The sequence below is a fragment of the Sminthopsis crassicaudata genome, chromosome 2 (genome assembly GCF_048593235.1).
Source record: "Sminthopsis crassicaudata isolate SCR6 chromosome 2, ASM4859323v1, whole genome shotgun sequence".
Lineage (NCBI taxonomy): Eukaryota > Metazoa > Chordata > Mammalia > Dasyuromorphia > Dasyuridae > Sminthopsis > Sminthopsis crassicaudata.
This window is the reverse complement of record NC_133618.1, coordinates 58,904,349-58,919,199: the sequence shown is the minus strand read 5'-3', so window position 1 is coordinate 58,919,199 and position 14,851 is coordinate 58,904,349. Positions and strand designations below refer to the sequence as shown.

Genomic DNA, 14,851 nt, shown 5'->3' with positions numbered 1-14,851 from the left:
TAAAATTATCAAAATTACAGGGGTAAATATTATATAGATATTATATTATATATTATATACATATAGAAGTGAACCTTAAAATTAAAATGCAAATTAAAACACCAACTTAAAATATTGGCCAAGTTACAACAAATATTAATTACAGGCCTACTATGTATGTTCAAGGAAGCCACAGCATTTTTTATACTATGAAAATAGCCCTCCCTCATGTATTTCTAATCTTCTGACTTTGTCTACTTGTACTTTTCACTCTTCTGCAAACATAAAGCTAAAGATTCAAATGCTATTTCAGAAGGAAAACAAAGCTAAGGAAGGGCAGCTCACCCTGCCCATTCCCAGAAATTCAGACTCCCGACCTCGTACAATGTCCATCATAGCTACAGAAGACAAAGAATATTTTAAGAAAACATTCAGACAATATATGTGTATTTGAACAAAAAGCCTAGCCCACAGAAACCCCAAGTTATAATGGCCTATGTCATAGAAGTGTGCTGTTCTCAATGTCCTATGAGAGAAAATGATTCTGGATCTCTTAAACCAAGAGAAACTAAACCCTCCAGTAACTAATCTAAAGCAAAAACTGAAATCAGTAAGCATCAAGGATAGGAATCCATGAGCTATACAACAGGGCTTTGTAGTTCAAAGCCCAAAGCTCTACCATTCAATTTCTGTATGACTCTGAACAAGGCACTGGACCTCAATTTCCTCCTATGAAAATAAGGGAGTTCAATCAGAGATCCTTTCAAGCTCTAAATCTTATAATCCTACCATCCTGTCTTTTGAGGATTAGGATGGTTCTCTTCACCATTAATCTATCCAACCTAATAACTTCCAAAAGTTAAATGGGTTAGATTTTATCTAAACCTCTTCTGTGTCTTGGCAGCCTAGAGAAGCCTCTGGACCCCTTCTCAGAAATTCTAAATTTCAGTTAGAGGTTAGTGAAAATAAACATCTATTTTCTTTGAAATCACAGATTTGGGGTAAGAACCACTCATCTATCTGAATTAGAATGCAATTTAAATACTAAGCCGCTGGGAGAGAAATGCAAGAAAGTAAGATTTTATCAACATGAGTGTATTATCTCCACCAAAGGGGACTTGACTCTTCTACAGGTTAGTGTATCATATTGGAGACAGTTATGACCAAAAACCATCCTCCTACAACCAACCTAGTGACAAGACTCTCCAAACTTGGTCAGGGTTGTCCTCAGACAGTAGACAGGAAGTATATTTGCCTGCCTATAACTGAAGCCTTCATAGTTGATTAGATCCTCTAAGATTTCTGTATTCAGCTGTCAGAGAATAGAGGGCCAGGCCCCTGCCACAATGAGACAATGGAAGGGGGCTTCAAAGACATGCTGATCAACAACCCTAATTTAGGTACTTGGAAGAGTTTACAAGTACCATTATTATTATTGAGCAATTTGATTTAATGTCCCAAAATGACCATTTAAATACATATTGTTACTAATCCCAGAAGAAAAGGAAAAGTTCAGAATATAATATTTATCTTGCAACCAGGAGATCAAGTGCCTTGTTCAGTGCCAATGTAATTCGTTAGTAAACATGCCACTAACATTAAAAAATGAGCCTGCTGCTGAACCTGCTGAGCAGTTCTTGTGGACAGGCAGGAAGGTTTCTGTATCTTACACAGAATAAAGCAACAAGGAATTGTACTGACACCTAATAGGAAACTGGCCCACTATAAAATGGTTCTCAGAGACTGAGGAAGCTATTCTGACTATTAATTAGGAAAGCTAATTCTTCATCTTTAGTATCCTCAAGGAATAAACTCTTATCTAGATGAAATATGATCCCTATTTCTATTTTTAATCTTTAATAGCTAAGAAAATGGAAAACAAATATCATGTACAGAAAAGGAGACCTGCAATAAGTTAGTAAGTAAAAAAAAAAAGGACGAAAACAACTTACCTGTAGTACCTTTTCCCCTTCTCATGTATTAAAAAAACAAATAATTGAGTACAGAATGGTGTAGTAGAAAGAACACCAACTTGAAGGTATGACCTGATTTCAAATTCCCACTCTGATACTTGCTAGTTGTGTGACTTTAAGCATCTAATTTAACCTTCTGAGAACTAAATTTCCTTATCTATAAAATAAGGGAATTGGACTAGATTATCTAGAAGTATCTTCCCAGATCTGAATGAAATAATTGCTTAGATATACCTAGAAAGCCAAAAGTCAGTGGGAATAGGAAAAGGAAGCCAAATTTCATAGTTAGTAAAAATAGAAATCTAATTATTTTCTTATCCAGATTCAGTTTGATGACAATATGGAATAAGTTTGTTTTCAAAACATCTTCCTCTCCTTGTTTTCATACCCATCAGCCCCTGTAAACCTTAATTAATGGTAACTGACCTAAAATTCTTGCTTCATACCATCTACACCAAGCTACACTATCTAGTACTATTTTATTGGGCTATCTTCAAAAGGACATTTTCAAAGTATTTGAGAAACATGAACAGCCTCAGTCTAGACTGATGAGTAAACATCTCTGCTTTATGAATGAAAGAACAGAGGCACAAGATGATGCAATTTATCCTGAATTACAATGGAAGATATTGCAAAGTTATAATAAAGAAAAACTATTTGTGAGAAGCTATTCTACTGCAAATTAATTTATTGAACAAAAATTCATTCCAAGTTCAATAAATACTTCCCAAGGGCTTAATGATGTACAATCTTTTTTTTTTTAATTAAAGCTTTTTTATTTTCAAAATATGCATGAATAATTTTTCAACATTAACCCTTGCAAAACCTTGTCTTCCAATTTCCCTTTCCCTTTTCCCACCCCTTCCCCTAAATAGCAAGTAATCCAATCAATATGTTAAACATGGTAGAAATATATACTAAATCCAATATATACATACATATTTATACAATTATCAGATCAAATGGGGAAAAAAAAAGAAAGAAAATAAAATGCAAACAAACAACAAAAATGCTATGTTGTGAACTACCCTCAGTTCCCACACTCCTCTTTCAGAGTACAGATGGCTCTCTTCATCACAAGATCATTGGAACTGGTCTGAATCATCTCATTGCTGAGAAGAGTCATGTCTATTAGAATTGATGATCATATAATCTTGTTGTTGCCATGGCCATGTACAATGATCTGGTTCTGCACATTTCACTTAGTATCAGTTCATATAAGTCTCTCCAAGCCTTTTTGAAATCATTCTGCTGGTCATTTCTTACAGAACAATAATATTCCATAACATTCATATGCCACAACTTATTCAGCCATTCTCCAATTGATGGGCATCCATTCAGTTTCCAGTTTCTTGCTACTAGAAAAAGGGCTGCCACAAACACTTTTGCATATGTGGGTCCCTTTCCCTCCTTTAAGATATCTCTGAGATACAGGCTGCCCATTAGAAACACTGATGGATCAAAGGGTATGCACAATTTGATAAATCTTTGGGCATAGTTCCAAACTACTCTCCATTCACAATTCCATCAACGATGTATTAGTGTCCCAGTTTTCCCACATCCCCTCCAACATCTGTCATTATCTTAGCCAATCTGAGAGATGTGTAGTGGTATTATATGTACAATCTTAAAGACAAGAAACCTTTCCAAAAGTTGGGTCCAGTCTACTTCTCCAGTCCTACTTCTCATAACAAGTCCATGACACTGTGCCAAACTGATCTACAAGCCAGTCTTAAATTCACCTGCAATCTCTTTATTCCCAATGCTTAATCGGTACAGAAGTTCAGGAAAGCATAACTAGGCCAAAAATAAGAGGAATCAAGTACTTTCAGGAAACTGAGTGAAGATTCACTAAGGAGAAGGAATAAGAGACCTACAGAACCTTTACTTCATATCACCAAACATTTACACTTACCATACCTCATGCTTGGAATAGTTAAAGTCTTCAAATAAAAGAGCTGCTAATGCCGCAATAGTAGTAGGAGAATTCAGAATCCTCTCCCCTCCTCCTTCAGGCTCCACAAAGGGACCACTTCCTACATGAAGCCCTCTTAGATGCCCTTGGCATCTATACTTCTATAGATATGTTTTATTCTCCCCCTTTCCACATTTGTTTGCTTGTAAGATCATTATGAACAAGGATTCAGCTGTTTTTTTTCACATTAGTATTTGTCACCTAGCACAGAACCTAATAAAGAGGAAGCACTTAATATTCATTAATTTTTGCTATTCAACACACATATCAAGTGCCTGAAATGACAAAGATATTCCTGCCTTCAAGGAGCTTACAATAAAACAGCAACAACAAATTTTATGAATGCCTTTTGTTTTTATAATCATAGGCCCTTCTAAATACACTCTTGTCGCTATTCCATTGAACCAACAACAAAAAAAGAGAAAAACAAGCAGTCAAATACCATGTCTGACACTGCAACAAGAAGAGAGGCAAGCATGTTTCCTTTATCTGTTTTCCTGATTGCTTATTATAATGATCAAGATTGGCTACTACAATCAAGGTACAAATGATCAAATAGGAAACTGAAATTATCTAAGAGGCAGTAAAGGGACACGCAAAAAGTCTCTACCCTGTAGAAAACAGTCCATTAACGTCAAACTTGGTTTAGGAATACACGATAAAGCGAGTGCTACATAAGACCAAAGAAGCCCCAAATGGGATGATCCACAGGGCGAACTGACAAGATCTTGGCAGGAGCTCCTCTTAGTTGTTAAGAGTTTATTCTCTTAGCTTTCAGCTGCTTTTCCATTATTGTAGTAAAAAGGTTGCTTTTTCTATAAACCTCAAGCAGTCCCTTTATCCCTATTGCTTAATAAGTACAGAAGTTCAGGAAAGCATAACTAAGCCAAGAAAAGAGAAATCAAGCATTTCCAGGAAATTAACTGAATGGAGAGTTCACTAAGGAACATAAGAAAACATTACCACTTTAAGGATCCAGAGATAAAGAAGAGTACCCCCAGGCAGGGCTGTGACTCTTTAAAACAAACTGTATTAAATCCTGTTTTAATTCAGCAAGCATTAATAAATCACAGGGCTGAGCCTCGCAAATATACTTGGAAGGGCAGCTAGATGGTGCAGTGAATGGAACACTAGTACTGGAATCAGGAATCTGGCCTCAGACATTTCCTAGCTGTATGACTCTGGACAAGTTACTCGGAAAAAAAAAATTAATTAAAAAGAAAGAGAGAATATAATTAGAAAAGAAATGCAAAAACTTCTCAAAGAGCTCACAATCTAAATTGAGAAGATAACATACAAATAAACCATTCAAATAAAAGATATTTGAGATCAATTCAGGATAGTCTCAGAGACAGGATACCAAGGTTAGGGAGGACTAAGACAAGCATCTTGTAGAAGATAAGCCCTTTGCTGAAACTAAAGGAAGCCAGGGAGGCCTGGAGGTAAGATTAAGGAGAGAGAGTGTCCCAGGTATGGGGGCAGCCAATGACAGTGCCCAGAGAAGGAGAGCAAGTATCCTTTAGAATACTTTTATATAACTTTTAAAATCTCCAAGCTTAAAGATCCTACTCTGACAAAAGCAAAAAAAGTTGGTCTAGATGTCTCTGAGGTCCTATCTAGTTGTCAATCTCTGATCCTGTGATTCAGAATTAGATGCTACTAGCTAGACTCCATCACTTAACACCTATCATTGCTCATGATCCCCATAATAGCAGCTCCCATCTTTATTGCATTTTAATGTTTACAAAGCTCTTTCCTCACAGCCCCTATGAGTCAGAAGTAGGACAGGGGATTACAGAAACAAAATGACTTGCCCAGCCAGAATCAAAGCAGGACTCCAATGAAGGTCTCCGGATGCCACGAGTCAGCCTTCTTTCCATGTGATACTAGGCTGCTCTGGGGCAGGTGCTTACATTTTAGTGCATTCTAATTAGCCTCACTTTGATTTTAATAAGTCGACAGAGATGAATGTCATTATGTGGGAAAAGGATGTAAAACAGAGGTCTCTGTTTCTACAGAGAAAATGCTATGCCCATCTTCCCAGAGCCCATCCAACATAAAAGAAAAAGAAGAGACAAACACACAGAGATAGGGACAGACCAAGAGGCTGAAAAAGGAATAGAATGACCCCCTCATCTCAAAGACAGCAAGAGCTGAACATAAGAGTGCAGGAAATGAGCAGGAGGGAAACTCCCAAAACAATTCAAGATAAAACTAATAGTGTTTATTTCAAGGAGGTCTGTACCTATTGCACTGAGGAATACTGGCCTCAGAGACAGAGAAAAGGAGTCTGTACACAAGCATGCACACACACACACACACACACACACTGCAACCTCTTCTAAGAGATTTTTTCTTTCTTCTTCCTACTAGAGTATTTATATGCTACAGACCAATACCATCAATACTTAGACAATTTTTGCCAAGCAATCTAAGAGCAGTTTGGAGCTTTCTCTTTTGGGGAGATCTTTTTACATTATGCATTCTAGTTACTATAACAACTCAGAATCTTTACTCTTTGCAATTTGAAGTAACATTATTTTTAAAGGATATTCCTTCCTTTCACCTCAGTATTCACACATTATTTTGCTTGGCTCCTCCTCCCCCCATGTTTACAACAAGTCCTGCCCTAGTTCCATCAATCAGAAGATGGCCAGGTAACTTTGCAATAACTGTGATCTAACATTCTCTCAGTCTTTGCTTTTCACTTTGGTCTTTTCAAGTGAAAAAGTTCTAAAGCTGCTTGCAAAGAAAAGTTGTCAGTCTGCTATCTCCTCTACTACATAAATCTGAATCCTGAATGTCCAGCTGTCAGACCAGTCCTGTAAGTTCATTTATCTCTAATTTTAAACATACTTATGTATTTTTTCCTCTGGTTACACTTAATATTGCTTACTATTTATAACATTTTCCATTAAAGTCCTTTTCCAATGCCTCATCATGATACAGAGAAGACTACAGGTTCTTTATAATTGTGCCAATGGACTATCGAGCTCCGGCTGAGCCTGACAGTGTTTATATCATTTCGCACACAGCCTGACTCACTATTCGGGGAAAAGCTCAGCACCAGAAATGTGGCCACCAAAGGATGCATTATTCTGCTGCAGAAGCTATCTCAGATTTGGAACTATATTCTTTATCCACATCAAAATAATCACCCATCTTTCAAAGTTTATTGTTGTTGTTTAGCCATTTCCAATTTTTTGTAGCCCCATTTGGGGTTTTCATGGCAGATTTGCCATTTCCTTCTCCAGCTCACTTTATAGATAAAGAAACTAAGGTAAACAGGGTTAAGCAACTTGCCCAGGGTCACACAGTTACTAAGGGTCTGAGACTAGATTTAAATCAGGAATATGTGTCTTCCTGACTTCAGGCCTGGCATTCTATCCCCTGTGCTACTTGGCTGCTCCCATCTTTCAAAGTACTTCATTATTTATATCAAACAGCCTAAGTTTTCCCTAAGTGACTGAAAGGACACTTTCAATGATTTATACGGCAAAGCCAATCAGTAAGACCAAACTCTGCATGGTTTGGTGGTATTGACAGAATTGCTTTGGTGCCCTGTAGCCTACTTATTAATGAAATCTCATTTATAAGAAACCTCAACAACTCAGTTCCACGTATTGAAGTAATTTAAAAACTTTGATCTTAAACACTCTGGAATAACAAAGGAGCAAGAGTTGGCAACACACCTGCTGAAGGTTCATGTCCCAAGCCCCAATTCAGTTAATAAAAGCCAATAGGAATTTTTGGTTACTGAGGCGTATCATATTGGAAAAGGGCCAAGGTCACTTAGCTGAAACCACCAACAGTTCAAATTCCACTAATGCAAAGCAAACACAAATTCATTTTTGGAACTGAATCCCACAAAGACCAGAAATTCCAGATCATTGGCTGGTCCCCAAAATGACATCACAGACCAATGAATGCAGCTCATATTTGCCATTCTCCCTCCAACCATATTCTAGATTACAGCCTCATAGATAGATAGGAATCCTATCATGGTTTTATACTAAGAGGATTCCCTTCCCATAACAGATCTAGAGAGCAGAACAAATGTTCTTTTGACTAGTGACTCACCAGGCAGTCTGTTCATGTTGACACCTTGGGCAGAGAGTCCTATTCCCATGTACCTTAAAAAAAAAATAATGTTGGTTAGCATACAATTATCCTTCCCTCTTCTGAAAGCTTCTTGGGGGAAGAGAGGAAGGAGAATGGAAAGAGTAATAAACTAGAGAAAATGGCTAAAGCATCAAGATTTTGGGGGAAGTATGAATTCTAATTTTCAAATGGAGAGTGTCTTAAAGCAGCGGAAGGAACTAAGCAATTTATGAAACTGGAAATATCAAGTTCTATTTTCAGGGTTAACCAGCTTTAAGGAATCGACAATTAATCTTGATTCTTAAACGCCAATGAAGGTAGCTCCCAGGAGCTGACAAAAATGAAAACCATAAGAGTATTGTACTTACAGGCAAAGTGATACAGATGACTGAGTCGCACAGGAAAGGAGCTCTGCAGAAGTGACCCAGATTTGACATAGGAAAATAAGGACACAACCTAACTGGATATTGATCATACAATCATACTTTTTCCATAGCCCTCATAATCCCCCACATGGATATTACAAGACTCACTGGTATCCCTACTATTAATCTTCCAACACCACTTAGGATCCTGCCAAAGAGTATAAGCACAAAGTGATCCTTCCTCATGAGCCCACTCATCATATCATTCACCTTGATTGGGAGACACTGCTGACATTTTTAAAAGGCTTAATGGGAATAATACAACTACCTCCCTTCCCTTTCAGATATAATGGTCTTTGAGAGTAGAACTCACCTTAATACAGTATTATCAAATGGTTTCTAGATTCACAGAATTTAAGGCTTACTAAGCAACAGTTCCAAAGACCTAGAAAACACAGCTAAGTTTCACTATTACACCAAGGTTCTGACTTTCTTTTGAGTAAAGAACCAGAACTACATTTGTAAATGTGTTATCTCCCTATTTAATCTACCCCCATTTAAGTACCACTCTATTGAGTCACTGTAACACAGAGGCAACCATGGGTTCACAAAGACTTCCAGAAAAATACAAACTGTGGCAGATCCAGTAAGCTGGAAGGGCTCTGATTATGGGATAGACTATATATGTCCATTCTCTGAAGATCAGCCTAGTTAAGTTCAGTTTGCCCCAAGGATAATGAATGTTTTGGACATCGTCTTCTCCTAGTAAGATTTAACAAATATTTTATAAACTTCTCATTTGAACCTCAAAATAACCCCGTGAGGAAGGTAGTATAACTACTCATTTAACAGATGAAGGAATAAAGTTCAAAAGGATTCTCCAAAAATTCAAAAATATTAAAGAAGTATTTAATATGTGCTAAACATTAAGTATGAAAAGTTGACAAAATCCAAAGTGGAGGCCCTCAAGAAACATCCAAGCTAAGAGACAATACAAATTTAAATGATCTGGCAAAGTCACACAAGCTAATAAGTGGCGGGGCCATGTCCCCAAAATCTAACCTTTTTTATCTCCACAAGAACCCCAACAATGATATCTGTAGAGCTCAATGAGCAAAAGAAGATTCTTGCCAGGAGAATTTCCTTGATTATATCTGTATCTCCAGCAACTAGCAAAATGCTTTAAAAATATGAGTGTTTACTGGTTCATTCAGGCATGGAATGGACTAGATGGTTGACTTCTCCTTTCAACCTTGAGATTCTGTGATTCTGTCAAAGGCTAAAAACTGAACGTACCAGTTAAGTTTTACAGTTAAAACTTCCTCATACAACATTCCCAGAGTATCCCTCACATATACAGATATATGTATGTGTGTCTATATATAATTATTCCTTTAGGCAAGCAGATGAGAAAATAACCAAGTCACAAAGGCAGCAATTTCATCACTAAAAACTAAGAAGAAAACCAAAAAGGCCTCCAAATAGTGAGGATAAATTAACACCATGGTCAAAAATAAAAACAAGCCATTGAGTACTTTCCTAGCTGTTGACACTGTATCACAAGATTATAGTGTAAGCCCTTCAGATTCTCTCAGAGGCTATTTAATTTTGCTTTACAAATAATTCTAAACCAGTTTAATTTATTTGGCTTCATATTCTCTAACATCTTAGAAACATGAGGGGAGAGACTACTGGATGCAGGTTCACTGCCCATAGTATGAAATGTTCACTAATAGAACAGAGAAGAAGGAAGAATGTGAAAACTAGTTAAGTCAGAGACCATTTGGGAGGAGACTGGAGGGAAAGATTATGAGGAGAATACCCCATGAGAAGCCTTGAATTACAGCACATAATACTTTCATAATGATGCTAAGACATTAGGAAAAGGTTAAATTAAGTTCATTATATCATTTAAGACAATAGAAACCAAAGAAAGACATACACAAAAACTACAATGACATAAATGAAAAAACACACCTTTCTCCTCTCACCAAAGAGGCCAGGGATTACAGGTATAGAACGTTGAATAAATTGTCAGATTCAAATGTATTGGTTGGTTTTGTTTAATTTTTTTCTTCGTTATTAAAGGAGGATTCTGGGAGAATCTATTGGAATATTAATTAATATTGGAATATAGATTATGAGATATGAAATATCAGTGCAATTCTCAACAATCAAACCAAAGGAAGTCTGTATGAGGCACTAGATTAGCAGGCCGTTTTGCAGAACAGTATTTAATTTATAAGTGAGATAAATGATAACACAGAACTAGACATCAGGGGATCTGATTCCTCTTCTGAAAAGCAGATTGTCCTGTGCATAGATTCTTTGGCAATCAGAAGATGGATGGCCTTCTACAAAACCAAAATCCTATAGTGAAAGAGATCTCCCTAAACTGTCCAAACTGCTCCAAGACCCATTGCCTCAATCTGAGTCAGAATACTATCCAGGGACCAAAAAAGAACTATGACGTACTCAGCTTAAGCAAAAAAGAAGAAGAAGAAGAAGAAAAAAAAGACTGATAAGTAATTCTGACAATGTGTCACTGAATCTAACAAATGTAGAAAGTTAAAGAAAGACAAGTAGGCTTATTTTCTCTAGCAATCCTTGGAATTCAGAATTGGTTTCTTAAAAATCTACAAAACAGGCATGTACCTAATTGGGCTATGTTCCACTCAAATAAGAATTGTAAACATTGCCAACTAATTGCCCAGTTACAAGGGGAAGTTGCTAATGCTGACAGATTTCCTATAAGGTTACAGCATGAACTCTCCCCTCCCCCCACCATGAAAAATGGTAACACAAATACGTTTCTCCAGCTTTCTCCATACTTCAGAGACTGCCAAAGATAAGTTTCTATCCTCTCAACTTCTGGAACTAAGAAACAAATTGCCTCAAACAGTCAACAGGCGCTGGCCCCCCGAATATCCTATCACTCACACACACACCCATACCACCCCACTCTCAAACCACTGAGATCAGTTCAGTTTTGCTGGTGCTAAAAGCAGATAAACTGCTCCACTAGAAAACACCAAACAACTTTCCCTGAGTTGCCTACAGCTGCTCCTTGGGAGGGCAAGGACTATAGAGCTTTGTGCAACCAGAATGAATTCTGGTCATTTAGTGATCTGTTCATTCATTCAGTAGGGTTTCAGTAGAAACTCTTTAACTGCCCAACAACTCCAAGTTATGGAACAAATTTAATAATTTACCAAATAAGAGAAATCCTTCAGTCTTTATGTCGTAAGAAAAAAAGCTGGAGATAAAGTTACTTTTCAAACCATGGATGAAGGTTCCAATGCGAAAAAGAACAGTTGCCACATAGGATTCGTCATTATTTTCAATGGAACACTCATCAAACATCTACGATGTACAAAGTAGAGTCATTTGGAAAGAGACTTTCAGGAAAACATAAGGACTACGGAGATCACAAATTTTAGATCCACAAGGGACCCTAGTTCAACTGCCTTATTTTGGCATTCAAAGTCTTTTATAATTTAGCTTTTTATAACCTAGATTCCTTACACGTGCACCACTCTGGTGAGAACTGTGGTCTCTGAATTCTAGATATTTTCTTGCCTCTAGTTATGACTGTCTTTCATGCTGGGAATGCTCTCCTTTTTTCACTCTGCCTCCGGATCTCCGGGGCTTCCAACTAAAATCCCATCACTTTAGGAAGCTTTTCCCACCTCCAATTCTTGGACCTTTCCTCAGTTAATTATTTTCAATTTATCTGCCTATAGTTGTTTTTTATATATTTGTGAACTCCTTGAGGGCAGGGAGTATCTTTTGCTGCTTTTTGTATCCCCAGCAAAGTTCCAGACAAGAGAAGGCACTTTATAAATATTTATTGATGGTTAATTCTACAGATGACGAAACAAAGGTCCACAAAAGTAATTTATTCAAGATCATTACTGGAGTCATTAATTATTCAGCTTGCTATAATAAAGGAGGATCAGGGAGCTCTGGAATCAAATTCAGCCTTTGACATACTGGTTATAAAATAATGAGCAAGCCACTCAACACCCCAGACAAATCTCTCTATATATTCGAGCTGAGTCAAAGGAGTTCCTCACCAGGGAGGTACTAAATTTACAAAATCTCACATCCATTTCTCATCTTCATTAAAGTCCTAGAAGCAAAAAGCAGGAATCCTACTATTTTATGTTTAAAGATACTAGGAGAAGTACATTAAAAATTAAGTTTCTGGAACTTAAGCAGAAGTTTTAAGACAATTAACTACTGGAAGCAGAGAATTAGTGTAAAGAGATCCTGTAGAAATTCTATTTAACTGATCCTGTTACCCAAACACAAAGTCAGCCAAACCAATAAGGGAAAGTTAGCGCAAGGAGAAGGGATTCTGTTCATCTTCACACTCAGAACCTTGGAAATAAGATTTCCACTTTTCAAACTATTTCTTCCTTCCCTCTCAATATCCTTAATGAAAAAGAAAACAACAAAGGAACTCTTTTTCACTTAAGGGAGCTCTTTGAAATCCTGACTTAATAGTGGCCAAAGTTTGGTGCCCACACCTGAAGAAAATATGGACTCTATACTGTAAGAATTTCCAAAGGAAGATGCACCTTTGCAAGCTTTCTGACCACTGAAAGGACAATTCTTAATCACTCCAAGGTTCCCCCTTGCACAGTTTCACTGATTGGATGTTTAAGAAAGGGAAATACCTTAAGGATTCTTCACATGGAAATGGCATTTACACTGAGGCTTTCCCACAGTCAAAGAATCCCAGATGAAGCAATGTCTAATGTCCAATGATGGTGTCAAGCTCAGCCTACTTATTTTCTTTAGATGAGGAAACTGAGACCTAAAGGGACCCAAGGATCTGCTTAAGACAATACAAGCAATAAACACCAGGGCCAGGGCTCCAGTCCAGGTCACTGACTCCTCATCCAAATCCAAAGGTCTCCATTTATGGAGCAAGGACTTAAGTAGAAAACAGCTAAGAGCCCACAGCTTGCTCCATAAATGGAGAAAACTGTGGGCTCTTAGCTGTTTTCTACTTAAGTCCTTTGTAATTACTTCTCTACTTAGAGGCTGCATTTAAGCCCCAAGAGAGTACAGGTCACTGTGTGTCTGTGTTTAGAAAGGGAGAACAAAGCTTTCTTATTTTCTCTTTGCACTCTTAGCACCTGGCCAGGTGTATTTATTTAATGTTTATCGAATTCAACTAATTTCATTCAAATGAACTGTTATCATCAGGGCTCTTGGACAGCCAGGCAACACAAGGCTACCTTATCTACTCCACATCTGGCCAGGAATCTCTTCTAGATCATTCAGCCTCCATTTGAATACCTCCAATTATAGGTAAGTCACCACCTCCTGAGACAGTTCATTCCTCTTTTGGACATGTCAGCATAGTGAAAATGACTTTTATACACTGCCTTCAGTAAGTTTTAAAAGTAGAAAAAGGTATGCATGATTACTCCTAGAGTATGAGGCTTCTTTAATTTGGACCTTGGCATCAAATATATTCTTAAATTCCATGAGAGCAGGAACTACTTTTCATTTCTGACTTGGTATCTTCAGATCCTAACACAGTTCTGTGCAAATGACAGGCACTGGACAATTGCTGAATTCATCTGTTCCTCCAAAAAATCTTTAACATCTCATATATGCAAGGTATGTTGTATATGTTGACTGGCCTATCATAGGAGCAATCTTTTCCTGAAGCCCTCTAAAATTTGCTCACAATGAAAAGGCAAAATTTTTGCATGCTGGAAAGTCTAGCTGTTGATAAGGGCTGTTAATGTAATAACCACTGGTATTTGGAGGATAAGGTTTTTTTAAAATCCATCTTAGACCCAAAGACAAAGGCTAAAATAACTTCTAACTTCAGGTTGCTATGTTACTTGGACTTTTGTTTTGAACTGCTCCATGTGTAACTGAAACCTGGGAATTGGGAAAGTTCATAGGTGTAGGTGTCAACTTCCTTCTGCAAGTTCACCTGTATCTCAACCCTTCGACTTTCTCAGGTAAATGAACAGAGATCTAAATGTACTAAGGCTTCAAGTGCTACAAGGCAATCTAGGGCACAGCAAACAATTCCCTATCACAGGATCCATGCATCTGAAATTGGAAAGAACTGGAGAGAACAAAGCCAAATTCCTTATGTTATAAATGAGAACTTATAGAACTAGCTTCCCCAATGTCACATGGATAGTTAAGAAGCAAGCCTGAAATCTGAAAATTGGTACTCTTTTCCCTCCTCCCCTGAGGCTGAGGTTAAGTGACTTGCCCAGGGTTACACAAGCTAGGAAGTGTTAAGTGTCTGAGACCACATTTGAACTCGGGTCCTCCTGAATTCAATGCTGGTGCTCTATCCACTGTGCCACCTAGCTGCCTCCATGAAAACTGGTACTCTTGACACCAGAGTTTGTGTTCTTTCCATTACAACATCCTGCCTCAATATCCCACATAAATACTGAAGGTCAAAGCTATAT

General features: G+C 37.5%; 1 protein-coding gene across 7 annotated transcripts in view; it reads right to left on the bottom strand.

The window, feature by feature from the left end:
• The window catches only part of RANBP10 (RAN binding protein 10), a 139,324-nt gene that overhangs the window by 110,589 nt on the left and 13,884 nt on the right, over window positions 1–14,851 (bottom strand). For 5 of the 7 annotated variants that reach the window (XR_012485878.1, XM_074286420.1, XM_074286412.1 and 2 more), the window contains exon 3: window positions 8,008–8,060. The exons of the other annotated variants lie outside the window; for them this stretch is intronic. Coding sequence is in view for 3 of the 5 variants with exons in the window: in XM_074286412.1 (XP_074142513.1) it covers window positions 8,008–8,060 (53 nt within the window). In the remaining 2 variants the exon portion in view is untranslated. The remainder of the gene's footprint in view (window positions 1–8,007; window positions 8,061–14,851) is intronic. 7 annotated transcript variants of the gene reach the window in all.